This window comes from Erinaceus europaeus, chromosome 15 (genome assembly GCF_950295315.1).
Source record: "Erinaceus europaeus chromosome 15, mEriEur2.1, whole genome shotgun sequence".
Lineage (NCBI taxonomy): Eukaryota > Metazoa > Chordata > Mammalia > Eulipotyphla > Erinaceidae > Erinaceus > Erinaceus europaeus.
In genome coordinates, this window is record NC_080176.1 from 5,678,033 (window position 1) to 5,692,817 (window position 14,785).

The following is a 14,785-nucleotide window of genomic DNA, read 5'->3' on the forward strand; positions in this document are numbered from 1 at the left end:
AGAAAGGAGCAGGGTTGAGCAGTACCACAGCAGGTTGAGCACACCTGGTGCAGACTGACATAAGGATCCAGGTTCCAGCCCCCGGCTCCCCACCTGCAGGGGTGTCGCTTCACAGGCGGTGAAGCAGGTCTGCAGGTGTCTATCTTTCTCTCCCTCTCTGTCTTCCCTTCCCCTCCTCTTCTGATTTCTCTCTGTCCTATCCAACAACAGCAATGGCAACAATAACAACAATGGTAATAAGATTCGGCATCATCTAAGTTCATTTCCCGCGTCTACGCTCGACCGGACCTGCCAATATACGCGGATATCTTCGCCCACCCTGTCCAACGCTTGACGTCTCGTCACCCAATCTGGTCCCCTACGCCTACACTGAACTTCTCTGTTCCAGACTCTTGGAAACAGAGTTGGCAGTCAGCTGAGGTCAAGAACAAACACCTCATCACAGACCCCTGCGAGCGTCAACCCGGCTTTGACCTAGCACGTTATGACTGGGCCCTCCTCCATCGCTATCGAACAGGCCATGGCTGGTGCGCCGCTATGTTCCATCGCTGGGGAGCCAGAGACGACCCGAACTGCCCCTGTGGCTCCAGACAGACTATGACCCACATAGTCAACGACTGCCACCTCTCCAGATTCAAAGGAGGTCTCGAAACTTGACATCAGGCTCAACCTGACGCTGTTGACTGGCTACAGAAGAAGGGCAAACGCTAGAAGAAGAAGATGGGGGAAATGGCCTCCAGGAGTGGATTCCTAGTGAAGGCACTGAGCCCCAGGGATAACCCTGGAGGCAAAAACAAAAAAAAAGGGGGGGGAGAGAAAGACACTTACAGACCTGCATCACCACTTGTGAGGCAATACCCTCCACAGGTGGGGGGGGGGGGCTTGAACCATGATCTTAGTACAGGTCCTTGGCTTTGTACTATGTGCACTTAATCTGGTGAGCTACTGCCCGCCCACACCCCTCCCCCAGTTAGTGTTTATTAGGAGGCAGAGAAGGACAACCAGAGCTTCTCTCTGGCACTCGTGATGCTGAGGATCAGACTCAGGACCTCATGCTTGAAAATCCAATGATTTATCCACTGTGCCTCTTCCTGGGTCACTGAATTCTTTCTTTTTTTTTTTCTTCCCTTTTTTTTCTTTCTTTTTTTAGAGAATTTTTTAATATTTTATTTTTATTTTATTTTTGAGAGAAATGCAGAGAGAGAGACACCAGAGCACTGCTCCGCTCTGGCTTATGGTGGTGCAAGGGATTGAACCTGGGACTTTGGAGCCTCAGGCATGAGAGCCTCTTTGTATAACCATCATGCTATCTACCCCTGCCCTTTAGAAATATTTTCAGGGAAGTCAGGCGGTAGTGCAGCGGGTTAAGTGCACATGGCACAAAGCACAAGAACCGGCATAAGGATCCCAGTTTGAGCCCCCTGGCTCCCCACCTGCAGGGGAGTCGCTTCACAGGCGGTGAAGCAGGCCTGCAGGTGTCTGTCTTTCTCTCCCCCTCTCTATCTTACCCTTTTCTCTCCATTTTTCTCTGTCCTATACAACAACATCAATAACTACAATAAAAAAAAGAAATATTTTTAGATAGAGTCAGAGTGGCAGAGAGACAAAATGTGGAGATACCACCACCAAAGTTTCCTTCCTTTTTCCTTCCTTTTTTTTTTATTTTCCCTTTTGTTGCCCTTGTTGTTTTTCATTGTTGTTGTTATTGATGTCGTCGTTGTTGGATAGGACAGAGAGAAATGGAGAGAGGAGGGGAGGACAGAGAGGGGGAGAGAAAGACAGACACCTGCAGACCTGCTTCACCACCTGTGAAGCGACTCCCCTGCAGGTGGGGAGCCGGGGGCTCAAACCAGGATCCTTGTGCTTTGTGCCACGTGCGCTTAACCCGCTGCGCTACCGCCCGACTCCCCCTTTCTTTTCATTATCACTGGGGCTTGGTGTTTGCATGACAAATCCACCTCTCCAGGTGGTTTTTTGTTTGTTTGTTTTGATAGAAATTGAGAGGGAGGGGGGAAGAGAGAGAAACCTGCAGCCCTGCCTCACCACTTGTGAAGCCTCCTCCCTGCAGGTGGAGACTGGGGACTTGAACCCTAGTCCTTGTTCACAGCAATGTGTGTGCTCTACTGGTGCACCACACCTGTCCCCTGAGATTTCTTTCAGTGTGGTGGGCATTTGCCTGGAACCCGAGTTACACACAAGGTCAAGCATCACACTATCCAAGTGGATGGCCTGGGGGAAGGTGTCCCGAGGGCTCAGTTTGGGGGCCCAGACAGCCTGGAGCTGTCCTTCCTCCATGACCTGTTGGAGGGGCTCCCTGGGGAGGGCTGTCAAGTGCCTTCCCCTTAAAGGGCGGCGAGGGTTTGCCTCACCTGCCTCAGTTTCCTCCATTCTAACAACCAGCTTAGCAGCTGGCCATGAAGCCTGGCCAGTGGGCACGGCTGCGGGCCCTGGCTCTTACTGTAAAGCAGCCATCCCCCCACCCCCAGCCACCCCACACCCTCCGCAGCTGTCAGAGAAATCATGTGGGTGGTCAGGCCTGCAGCCTGGAGGACCTTAGGGACGGGGGACTGGGACACCGCGCGCACAGCGCCCCCGCTCCGCTCTCTGGGGCTCTCCAACTCGAGAGGACCTGGAGTGCCAGTGGGCGGCGGGCAGCTGCATGACGCGGCCGCTGGGGACCCCCGCGCGCCACCCCCAAGCTGCTAGGGGACGCGGCCCCCGGGCCGGCCATCTGGTGCGCCCTCTGGCGGCCTCCCGGGAGCACGACCACGGGTGGACACCCGCTGCTGCGGAGAAGAGCCGCATCAGGGGCGAGTGGACGGGCCAGCAGGGCTGCTGCCCACTGTGCCCCAGGCAGCAAAGCCGTCGGGGAGCAGCTAAGAGGGTGGCCACGGGACAGGTGGAGCGGGGAGGTTGCGGGACGGGACTAGGGAAACAGGACGCAAATAGGTGGAGAGTGGGGGCTCCAGATTGGGGTGCAGGGGAGGCAGGGCTCTGTGCCCCTGCTGAGGGGGGCAGACAGATAGCTCAGCAGGTGCCAGGAGGTGGCACAGTGGATGAAGCCGGAACTCTCAAACATGAGGTTCCGAGTTCAGTCCCCAGCATCATATGTGAGAGCGATGCTCTGATTCTTTCCCTCTCCTCATCAATAATCTTTTTTTTTTTAAAGATTTTGTTGGGAGTCAGGCGGTAACGTAGGTTTGAGCCCCCAGCTCCCCACCTGCAGGGCAGTCGCTTCACAGGCGGTGAAGCAGGTCTGCAGGTGTCTGCCCTTCTCTCCCCTTCTCTGTCTTCCCCTCCTCTCTCCATTTCTTTCTGTCCTATCCAACAACAATAACAGCAATAATAACTACAACAATAAAACAACAAGGGCAACAAAAGGGAATAAATAAGTATTAAAAATTATTTATTTATTTATTAATGAGAAAGATAGAAGGAAAGAGAGAAAGAACCAGACATCATTCTGGTACATGGCCTGTCCAGGACTGAACTCAGGACCTCATGCTTGAGAGTCCGATGCTTTATCCACAGCGCCACCTCCCGAAGCACATCAATAATCTTAATTTCAAAAATTAAATATAAGTAAGTAGATTCTCAGGGGTCGGGCGGTAGCGCAGCAGGTTAAGCGCACATGGTACAAAGCACAAGGACAGGCCTAAGGATCCCGGTTCGAGCCCCCAGCTCCCCACCTGCAGGGGAGTCACTTCATAGGCAATGAAGCAGGTCTGCAGGTGTCTGTCTTCCTCTCTCCCCTCTCTTGTCTTCCCTTCCTCTCTCCATCTCTCCCTGTCCTATCCAACAACAATGACAGCAATAACAACAATAATAACAACAACGATAAAAAAAACAAGGGCAACAAAAGGAAAAAATAAAAAATAATAAAGTGAGAGTGGAAGAGTCTTGCAGATTTGCAGATGTGGCCAGTAGAGTACACACGTTACCAGGTGCAAGGCACTGGATTTTTTTTTTTTTTTTTTTTACCAGAGCACTGTTCAGCTCTGGTTTATGGTGGTGCAGGGGATTGAACCTCGGACTTTGGCGCCTCAGGCATGAGAGTCTGTTTGCATAACCATTATGCTATCTACCCCTACCCAAGGCCTTGAATTAAAGCTGTCAGGAAGCTTCAAGATAGGGGTGTCTGTCTTTCTCTCCCCCGTCTGTCTTCCCCTCCTCTCTCCACTTCTCTCTGTCCTATCCAACAACGACGACATCAACAATAACAATAATAATAACTACAACAGGGCGGAGGGTAGATAGCGTAATGGTTATGTAAAAAAATAGACTCTCATGCCTCAGGCTTCAGAGTCCCTGGTTCAATCCCCCGCACCACCATAAGCCAGATCTGAACAGTGCTCTGGTTAAAATAGTAATAGTAATAATAATAATAATTACAACAATAAGCAACTAAGGGCAAGAAAAAGGGGAAATAAATTTTTCAAAATTCTTAAAAAACAAAAAAAAACCTTTAGCGTAGATCTGGCTCATAAGTGCTGGGACACACTCACAGCAAAGCCCTGTAGCTCTTCCTATGGGGGAGTCCGATATCTCATGCCAACACCCCCCTCCCCCGGCCCCTGTGTGGGACTCTGGACAGGCTTGGGACACAGCCCGAGCAGTCGGACCTTCAGGCTCCAGCGCCGGATAGAGCGCCCCCTCCGGCGGAGTCGCTCTGGCCGCCGTCTCGCTGATCGGAAGTGGATGACACACTTCCGCCAGGGGGAGCGGTTGCCGGGCGGGGTGTGACGTCACCGGAAGGGGCGGGTCCGCAGGGACCAGCCGCGCCGCGCCGCGCCGGCCGGGAGGGGCCCGGGCCGACCATGGCGGCGGCGGCGGCGGTGACGGTACCGGAGCGGGGCGGCGGCAGCTGCGTGCTGTGCTGCGGCGACCTGGAGGCCACGGCGCTGGGCCGCTGCGACCACCCAGTATGCTACCGCTGCTCCACCAAGATGCGGGTGCTGTGCGAGCAGCGCTACTGCGCCGTGTGCCGCGAGGAGCTGCGCCAGGTGCGCCGGGCCGCGCGGTCGGGGCGGCGGGGACTCTGCCCCCGGGGGCGGCCAGGCGGCGCTCTTCCCGCGCGGGGCCCCGGGGCCGGAGGCAGCGTCCCTGGGGACTCGCGGTCCTAGGAGCTCCTGCCGGGACGCAGCAAGGGGCGCGATCGGAGCGGACCGCCCCGCCTGCCCGACCGCCGAGCCCGTTCCCCGGGCTCCCCTCCCCGGGAGGGGACGGTACCCGCGGCCACTTCCAGGGCTGAGGACAGAGGGCGACAGCGGCGCGTCCCCCTGGATAACTCCAGCCGGCCCACCCCCGACTCAGATCCGCCCGTCCCAGGGGCTTACACTGCCCTGAGGTGCCCCCGCTCCTGGGCAGGGCGCAGTGCCTTGAAGTTTCTCTTCCTCGTCCTCTCTCGTTCCCACTGGGGTCTTAATGCCAGAGGAGGTGGGGAGCACACGCTTCTGACTCTGATTCAGAGTTTGGGACCTGGGGGGGTGTCGGGGGGGACCCGCGGTGCCCTCCTGCCCTCTCTGCACCGCCAGCCGCTAGCTGCCAGCTGGAGTTGGACCTCCCAGGTTTGCTGGGCCTTGGCATCTGTTTGCTTCCAGCGTTGTGAAACGCCTGGGTTTGTTCATGGAAAGCTTGGGCTGCCAACATCTGCCAGGGACTCTGACTTGCCTCTTCCTAGAAGTGGCTTTCAAGTGGCATCGTTGTGGGCTGACTTTCTTTACGTTTCAAAAGTAGACGCCTCTACACCAAGGCACGCTCCCCCAAGCATTCCGCGGGCATGAATCTGCGCCGTCGGAAAAGACACTGAAGCGGCCGTCAGGGTGGACGGAGACAGCTGGGTGCGGGATGCCGGGCCCCTCCCAGCCCCACTGGAGCCTGCCTGGCCGGCTGGCCTTGCACAACATGACATCATCACTCTGCCAGCCAGGTTCCCAGCACACCTGTCACTTCCAGGAAGCAGTTGCTGTGGTCCCACTCAGGAAAGGGGCGGAATGTGCAGCCACTATGGGGGTCCCCTGTCTGCAGGCCCCCGCTGGGCTGTGGCTTGGCCCCAGGTGTCCCTGTCAGAGTTAGGCCTTCAAGGGTGTGTCCTGTGCTGCTGGGCACTAGCAGGGCACGGGGGTGGCTCCTCTGCCCTCTATCCACCCGCCCTACTTCACTCCTGCTGCCCCCCCAACCCTGCTCGCCCAGCCTGTGCCCCTGCGGTAACTCCACAGTGACTCCCAGGCCCCAAGCCTGCCTCAATGCTCTACCCCCCCACCTCTCTCTCTCTCAATCTCTCTCTCTCCACAGCCCTCGGGAATGAACTGAGGCCCTGCACATGGGCAACATCTTTGAGAAGCCTCTCAAGCCATTTTTTGGTTTTGTCTTCTTCAGTCTTTTTATTTTTATTTTTTTTAAAGAATTTATTTACTCATGAGAAAGGAAGGCAGAGAGAGAAAGAACTAGACATCACTCTGGTACATGTGCTGCTGGGGATTGAACTCAGAACCTCATGGTTGAGAGTCCAGTGCTTTATCCACTGCACCACCTCCTGAACCACGTTCTGTCTTTTTTTGTGTGGCATCTGGGACTCATACATGCCTGATTCCAGCATGTTCAAGCCGACTTTTTAATTTTACAGAGAAACAGAGATAGTATAACAGTGCACTATAATCTGGGAGCTTTCCCTGGTGCTACCATGGTACTCCCATGTGGTGCCTGCACTACAATTCCACTGCTCCTGGAGGGTGTTTTTTCCCTTTTGTTGCCCTTGTTATTTATCGTTATTATTAGTTATTGCTGCCATTGTTGGATAGGACAGAGAGAAATGGAGAGAGGAGGGGAAGACAGAGGGAGAAAGAAAGACAGACACCTGCAGACCTGCTTCACCGCCTTTGAAGCGATTCCTTGCAGGTGGGGAGCCAGGGACTCCAGCCAGGATCCTTGTGCTGGTCCTGCGCTTCTTGCCACATGCATTTAACTCGCTGAGCTACCGCCCGGCCCCTGGTACTGGGTCTTTTTTTATTTTTTAATTTTTATTATTATTATTTTAATATTTTATTTATTCCCTTTTGTTGCCCTTGTTGTTTTATTGTTGTAGTTATTATTGTTGTCATTGTTGGATAGGACAGAGAGAAATGGAGAGAGGAGGGGAAGACAGAGAGGAGGAGAGAAAGACAGACACCTGCAGACCTGCTTCACCGCCTGTGAAGCGACGCCCCTGCAGGTGGGGAGCCGGGGTTCGAACCGGGATCTTTATGCTGGTCCTTGTGCTTTGTGCCACCTGCGCTTAACCCGCTGCGCTACAGCCTGACTCCCTTATTATTTTTTTAACCAGAGCACTGTTCAGCTCTGGCTTATGGTGGTACGGGGGTTTGAACCTGGGACTTTGGAGCCTCAGGCATGAAAGTCTCTTTGCATAACCATTATGCTATTTACCCTCTGCCGGATACTGGGTCTTAAACTCTGATTTGGGGTGTGGTGAGGCATGCTGTTTACCCACTGAGCTACCTCCTAACCTAGGGACTCAGTCTTTGTAATAGACTAGGATGCTGCTAGGGGTTGTGTGTTCTTCCTTAGTGTGGGGGTGCTGGGACTGGCCAGTGGTACAGGCAGGTGCTCTAGACTTGGGGAGGGGGCTGTGGTGGTGCCCTGTGTCTAAGCAGGAAGTGGGGGAACAGTGCTTCTCACCTGTGGCTCTGGGTAGGGCAGCCCCAGCTCACCTGTGCTCTTCTGCCCCTGCTGCTCCCCCTTGACACTTCATGAGCCCCATTCCTGCTGAAGGTGGGTGCAGGCCCACCCTGTGTGCGGCTCTGGCCCAGGCCTCTGTCCTCGGACCCTCGACTCCATTCAGGAAGGTGCAGAGTTGGTAGCCAGGCCCAGGGCCACACTGCTGGCTTTCCGGCACCATCTGGCCAGGCCTTGTCTTGACACTCAGCCTTGGCCCATGGGCAGGCAGGGTCGTGTCCAGGAGGGGGTGTTCTTTCTCTGGGACAGAAGTTTCTCCACCAGTTTGTGGCTTTCCCTGCTGACAGCCACTTAGACACAAACCACAAGCTCCCGTGTTCCTCCATCTGTGGTTCCATCCTGCCAGAGAGCCCGAGTGGGCTGAGGACTGGACTGGGGGGCTGCTGGAAGGGCAGGGAGGTTGAGAGCAGGGCAAAGGGAAACTGGCCCTGGGAACGGCTCTCTCCTGAGAAGACGCCAGGTCAGGCCCCGAGCCCTCCCCCAGGTTCAAGGTTTGGGGGTAGGTTGGCCCTTTGGAAATGGGGCCACAACTCTTTTGTCAGAAACACGTCCTGGGGGACCGTAGTGGGTCTTCTGAGACAGCACAGGAGCAGAAAGGGCTGATAGGTCCCCCGTCCCTCCTGCCCATGGTGGGTGTGGCCGGGTTGTGCCACCTCCCCTGGAAGGCTGGCCTGAGTGGGGTGCACACTCCCAGCCTGTGGTCTCCGAGGCCCAGCCCTTCCTGTGCTGCCTGTAAGGAGCATGCTGCTGGAGGCAGTGTTGTCAGATGCCCTCCCAGCCAGAGCCTAAACGGACCTGGTGACCTTGAGTGACCTCTCCCGGGGCGCTAACACCCCCAGGTGTGCTGCTGCGACTAAACCAGGGCCCCTAGCTCCCAGCTAGGGTGGTTCTGACCCGGGAGCGCAGGCCTGGGGTCTGGCAGAGAGCAGGTGCTGGAGGGACTGGCAGTGTTAGGAGCGGAGCCCAGTGGGCAGTACCCTGAGAAATGCCCGGCTGCTAAGGATTCCACTTGTGCCCCTTCAAGTGTCCTGGAAACCTGAGGCAGGCAGGAAGCCATCTGGGGAGCCCTCCTGGGTGTCAGGGTTGGGGACAGCCCAGACCTTCATGAGGGGCCCCTGGTGGCCTTTCAGCACCACCTCTCCCAGGAGAGACATCTGGTGCCAGCACCCACATGACTGGCACTTGGTTGTGGGTGAGCTGGAGCCTTGTTTCACAGCCCCAGGGATGAGAGGGGCTGCCCACTGCGTCACCCTCCCCTCTAGCTCACCAGTCGCCTTCGGCATCCAGGTGGTCTTCGGGAAGAAGCTGCCTGCTTTCGCCACGATCCCCCTCCAGCAGCTGCAGCACGAGAAGAAGTATGATATCTACTTTGCCGATGGCAAGGTGCTCGCCTTGTACAGGTGAGGCGGCCCGGGTGCTGGGCTCTCGGCTGAGGTGGGAATCGGGTTACCGTGGTCGGGGCCCCAACTTTGCAGGTGAGGAGCCAGCCCCCCCCCCCCCCCAGGCTCCGATGAGGCCCCGGGGCCTGGCAGTACTGTGTCCCCCAGCACAGCGGCCTGTCTGGGGTGCCCTCGGCCCAAGGGAGCTGAAAGCCCTGCGTCTCCCCCAGGCAACTGCTGCAGCACGAGTGCCCGCGCTGCCCGGAGCTGCCGCCCTTCGGCCTCTTCGGAGACCTGGAGCAGCACATGCGCAAGCAGCACGAGCTCTTCTGCTGCAAGTTGTGCCTCAAACACCTCAAGGTGCGCCCGGCCTCTGCCCAGAGACCCCGCTCTCCTGCTCCGGGGCCCCTTGCACCCAGCTCCCCATCCCCTTTCCGCAGATCTTCACCTACGAGCGTAAGTGGTACTCGCGCAAGGACCTGGCTCGGCACCGCATGCAGGGGGACCCCGACGACACGTCGCACCGCGGGCACCCGCTCTGCAAGTTCTGCGACGAGCGCTACCTGGACAATGACGAGCTGCTCAAGCACCTGCGCCGAGACCACTACTTCTGCCACTTCTGCGACACCGATGGCGCTCAGGACTACTACAGGTGGGTGCTGGGCAGGACTACTACAGGTGGGCGCTGGGGTGGGTGAGGCAGGACTACTACAGGTGGGCGCTGGGCTGGGGTGGGTGAGGCAGGACTACTACAGGTGGGCGCTGGGGCTAGGGTGGGTGAGGCAGGACTACTGCAGGTGGGCGCTGGGGCTGGGGTGGGTGAGGCAGGACTACTGCAGGTGGGCGCTGGGGCTAGGGTGGGTGAGGCAGGACTACTGCAGGTGGGCGCTGGGGCTGGGGTGGGTGAGGCAGGACTACTGCAGGTGGGCGCTGGGGCTGGGGTGGGTGAGGCAGGACTACTGCAGGTGGGCGCTGGGCAGGACTACTACAGGTGGGTGCTGGGGCTGGGGTGGGTGAGGCAGGACTACTGCAGGTAGGTGCTGGGCAGGACTACTACAGGTGGGCGCTGGGGTGGGTGAGGCAGAACTACTACAGGTGGGCGCTGGGGGTGTTGGGCAGGACTACTGCAGGTGGGCACTGCTGGGGTGTGACCATGATGGTGATGGGGCGGTGGTGGCGGTCCAGGCCGCGGCAGAGGTGCTGACAGCTCCCATCCTGGCAGTGACTACGCATACTTGCGTGAGCACTTCCGGGAGAAGCATTTTCTGTGCGAGGAGGGCCGCTGCAGCACTGAGCAGTTCACCCATGCCTTCCGCACCGAGATCGACCTCAAGGCCCACCGCATGGCCTGCCACAGCCGGAGCCGCGCCGAGGCCCGCCAGAACCGCCAGATCGACCTGCAGTTCAGCTACACACCACGCCACTCACGCCGTGGTGATGGTGAGAGGCCCCACCCTAGACCGAGGCCTGGCTGAGGGGCACACCTGCCGTGCCCATCCTTACCCCTGGACAAGCACCCACCTTGAACCTTGGGGAGCCTTTCAGAGCCACTCATCTGAGGTGCTCGAGTCGGGGCTACTGAGTGCTGGGCTCTGGGCACGCCATGTGTCGAGCCTGGCTTGTGTGCTGCCGGGGGTGGAAAGCCCTGTGGCCCGAGCCCTGACAGGCTGTGTGCTGGTGACAGGGGTGATCGGAGGCGAGGACTACGAGGAGGTGGACAGGTACAACCGCCAAGGCCGTGCAGGTCGGGCCGGCGGGCGCGGAGCCCAGCAGAGCCGCCGTGGAAGCTGGAGGTACAAGAGGTGGGAGGCTTTGCTTGCTGCTGATACTCTGGCACCTGGCCGAGGTGGTGGGTTGGGCTCAGCTGGGCCTCCTGGGACTCTGAGCACAGAGCCTCTGCTGACAGTCCCTGCTCCTTCTGTTTGAGCGAACTCCGGACCCTGGGGTTTGGCTGGGGTTTCTTGTGTAACAAGCACAAACTCATGCCAGGCACTACCTGCCTGCCAAGGTCAGGGCCCAGATGCTGCCAGGTGTGGTGTCCAGGCTTCCCAGGGCACTGCCAGGCCCTGCCCAGCCTGACCTGAAGGCCTCCCATGCAGGGAAGAAGAGGACCGAGAAGTGGCAGCTGCCATCCGGGCCTCGGTGGCTGCACTGCAGCAGCCAGAGCTGCGCCGGGGAGAAGATGGTGAGGAGGGCGGCCGGCCCAAGAAGGAGGAGGCGGGGCAGCGTAGGCCTGAAGAACCCCGAGGCTCCCGGCGTGTGCCCCGGACTCAGGGTGAAGGCCCAGGTGAGGCAGCCCTGCCAGCACGGCAGGACAGCCTCAGTGCCTGGCACTGGAAACCCATAGCCTCCCCCTGGACGTGCCGGCCCAACCTAGGGTGCCTTCACGTTTTCTAGGTCCCAAGGACACTTCGACTAACGGTCCCATCAGCCTGGAGGCCCTCCCAGTGACCGGCCTGGCTGGGGTGGCCCCACTTCCCAGGTGTGTGTGCGTGGGGCAGGGGGGAGGCGGCGGGTGGCTCCTTCTGGAGCAGAGGACACTGACCGGGTCTCTCTTGCTCTCAGCACCCACCTGCCACCCCCTGTGAAGCTTAAGGATGAAGACTTTCCCAGCCTCTGCGCCTCCAGCTCCTCGGCAGCACCTGCCCCCGGGCCTGTGGGCTTGTCACTGGCCTACCCAGTGCCCGCCCGGGGCAAGACAGCTTTCCAAGAGGACGATTTCCCTGCCCTGGTGTCCTCAGCCTCCAAGCCCAGCCTTGCCCCCACCAGCCTCCTCTCTGCCTGGAACAGCGGTGCTGGCAAGAAGGTGGCACAGCCCAGCCCGGGTCCCCCTACAGCCATGGGGGGCAGCCAGGCTGCCAGGAAGGCGGGGAGAGGGGGGAAGGGGGCCCGAAAGGGGGGCCCAGCCCCTGTAGAGGAGGAGGAGTCCCGGGGTGCGCCCACCTCAGGCTCCAGCTCCGGCTCCCTGCTGCCACTGGCCTCCCAGCCCTTCACTAAAGTCGGCAAGAAGAAGAAGAGTTCTGAGAAGCCGGGGGCCACGGCCCCCCCCACCCCCCCTGACAAGGATGAGGAGGCCCCTCCAGCCCCCAACAGCCAAGCTGAAAGTTCAGCCACTGTTATTGTCAACGGACACACAGAGGGTCCGGTTCTGGCCCGGACCACCCCCAAAGAGCCCCCCGGGCTCCCCCGCCCCCTGGGGCCCCCTCCGTGCCCCCCGCCTCAAGAGGACTTCCCAGCGCTCGGCAGCCCCTGCCCACCCAGGATGCCTCCCCCTCCAGGTACAGCCACCAGCTCCAGCTCTGCTTGTTGTCCAGGTTTGGGCCAGCCACTGTCCTGGGCGTGTGTCCCAGCGACCTTCCTCCCCCACGTGTCTGGCTGTGGCCACCCAGTGAGGGTCACCGGGGTTTGACTCTTGCTCTGCGCAGGCTTCAACACCGTGGTGCTCCTAAGGGGTGCGCCGCCACCCCCACCCCCACCCCCACCGGGGCTGGTGCCCCCCGTCAGCAAGCCACCCCCCGGTTTCTCCAGCCTCGTGCCCAGTGCCCACCCAGTCTGCGTCCCCAGCACGATCGGCACCACCCCCACGAGCACGAAAGCGTAAGTGTGGGTGGGCTGTCTGACCCCACCCTGAGCCTTCGAGCCCCCCAGAAGTGACAGCCCCACTTCCCCGGCTGCTCCCCCCAGGCCCCGGCCTACGCCCGAGCTGCAGGCCTACCTGGTGCCTGAGAACTTCCGGGAGAGAAACCTGCAGCTCACCCAGTCCATCAGGGACTTCGTGGAGAGTGACGAGGTGCGCTTCAGCGAGTTCAAGAGCCGCTCGGGAGAGTTCAGACAGGTCAGGCTGGGGGCCTGGGGTGGCTGGGTAAGGTGGCAGGGCGTGGGCGGTGAGCGAGGGGCCAGGTGGGCCTGATGGCTCTGGCCATCTGCAGGGCGTCATCTCTGCAGCCCAGTATTACCAGAGCTGCCGGGACCTCCTGGGGGACAACTTCCAGAAGATCTTCAGCGAGCTGCTGGCGCTCCTGCCCGACACGGCCAAACAGCAGGAGCTGCTGACGGCACACACGGACTTCCGCATCCGAGAGCAGCCGCCCAGTACCAAGGCCAAGAGGAGCAAGAAGAACGTGTGGCAGGCCGGGCCCCAGCAGGCCGCTGGCCTGGACTGCCGCGTGTGTGCCACCTGCCAGCAGGTGCTGGCTCGTGGGGATGTCAGCAGCCACCAGGCCCTGCACGCCGCCCGGGACGACGACTTCCCCTCACTGCAGGCCATCGCCAGGGTCATCACGTAGCTCCTCGTGAGCCCCTGCCTTCCTCCTCCTCCCGGGCTGCCGGGCAGCCCGGTGGGGCCGGCCATGCCAGCCCCTCAGTGGCTTTCCTGCCAGGAGTCACTAGGAAGTCACACAGGAGCCCGTCGGTTTCCTCCTGGGGCCGGCAGAGACCCTGCCTCGGCGGCAGGCCGGCCTTGCTTTGTGTCCTCGTGCTTTTGGAAGGGGCGGGAGGAGGGCTGGGGTGCCGGGCACTGGCCCTGCTGTCCCAACCGGCGACCACCCTGGCCCGAGGCCTGAGCCCTGGCAGTTGTAGGTCCGCTGGTGCTGGAAGGAGATGCCGTGTGTGTTGTGCAAAAACAGTTAGCTGTTTTGTGATTCAAGAATGTTCAGGATTAAAAACAGACACGAAATTGTGCTGCTTGAAGTTGAATCTTTTTAAGAGACAAGTTGAGTCTGGGATCTCAAATTGCCTCTGACCTTTTATAAGACAGTTTATCTTCAAATAAATTTATTTTGCAATAATGCACACAGCTGGTGTTCTGAGCTTCTCTGCCTCCCAAAGTCACCGAAGCTAGGGGAACCCAGAGCCATCAGAAGCTCCGGCTGGGGCAGCAGCCAGCATGTGGGAAGTCCCCAGCCAGCCATGCAGGCCTGACACCGGCATCCTCCCAGAAGGTGGCTGGCCTGGCATTTGGGGTTCACACCTGGAGGCAGGAAAGAGCCTCTGGCGAGAACAGCTTAGAAACAGCATGTCTGACATACCTGAGCTTCATCGTGTGGCTCTAGTCTTCTGGAAGGCTGAAAGCCACAGACCTTGCCAGGGGCACCCAGGTGACTCACAGGGCAGAGCACACGCGTCACATCCCACCACGTGGGAGCACTTCCTGGGGGAAATCCCACAAGTGGTGGAGGAAGTGGTGCTATAGTGTGTTTCTTCAGTCTCCATCTCCTACCCTTTTTTTTTTTTAAGTTTTATTTATTCCCTTTTGTTGCCCTTGTTTTTTATTGTTGTTATTGATGTCCTTGTTGGATAGGACAGAGAGAAATGGAGAGGAATGGAGAGAGGAGGGGAAGACAGAGAGGGGAAAGAAAGACACCTGCAGACCTGCTTTACCGCTTGTGAAGCGACTCCCCTGAAAGTGGGGATCCGGGGGCTCGAACCAGGATCCTTACGCCGACCCTTGCGCTTTGCGCCACGTGCGCTTAACCTGCTGCGCTACTGCTAGAGTCCCTCTGTCTCCTACCCTTTATAAGGTTTTTTTTTTTTTTTAATATTTATTTCCTTTTTGTTGCCCTTGTTGTTTTTATTGTTGTTCATGTCATTGTTGGATGAGAAATGGAGAGAGGAGGGGAGGACAGAGAGGGGGAGAGAAAGATAGACACCTGCAGACCTGCCTCACCACCTGTGAA

At 58.8% G+C, this 14,785-nt stretch overlaps 1 protein-coding gene across 4 annotated transcripts; it reads left to right on the forward strand.

Moving 5' to 3' along the window:
- The first annotated feature begins 4,743 nt into the window (after positions 1–4,743).
- Positions 4,744–13,901, forward strand: ZNF598 (zinc finger protein 598, E3 ubiquitin ligase). Of its 4 annotated transcripts, none has more exons than XM_060172621.1 (12): positions 4,744–5,003; positions 9,019–9,131; positions 9,341–9,470; positions 9,551–9,762; positions 10,333–10,550; positions 10,795–10,912; positions 11,210–11,295; positions 11,508–11,592; positions 11,676–12,388; positions 12,536–12,707; positions 12,795–12,945; positions 13,040–13,901. In XM_060172621.1, the coding sequence occupies exons 1-12, from the start codon at positions 4,818–4,820 to the stop codon at positions 13,394–13,396; spliced, it is 2,541 nt and encodes an 846-aa protein (XP_060028604.1). In that variant the 5' UTR covers positions 4,744–4,817; the 3' UTR covers positions 13,397–13,901. The 4 variants fall into 4 exon arrangements, with proteins under 4 accessions (XP_060028604.1, XP_060028605.1, XP_007528151.1 ...); XM_060172622.1 differs by having other exon boundaries at positions 10,795–10,903; XM_007528089.3 differs by having other exon boundaries at positions 4,746–5,003; positions 11,210–11,397.
- The last annotated feature ends 884 nt before the right edge of the window (positions 13,902–14,785 follow it).

What these genes read in the sequence shown, in the direction of transcription:
- ZNF598 (XM_007528089.3), top strand. Translation starts at nt 4,818, where the DNA reads ATGGCGGCGGCGGCGGCGGTGACGGTACCGGAGCGGGGCGGCGGCAGC. An exon ending in CCACTCACGCCGTGGTGATG is followed by an intron (nt 10,551 to 10,794) that starts GTGAGAGGCCCC and finishes TGCTGGTGACAG; the next exon opens with GGGTGATCGGAGGCGAGGAC. An exon ending in ACCCCCACGAGCACGAAAGC is followed by an intron (nt 12,708 to 12,794) that starts GTAAGTGTGGGT and finishes TGCTCCCCCCAG; the next exon opens with GCCCCGGCCTACGCCCGAGC.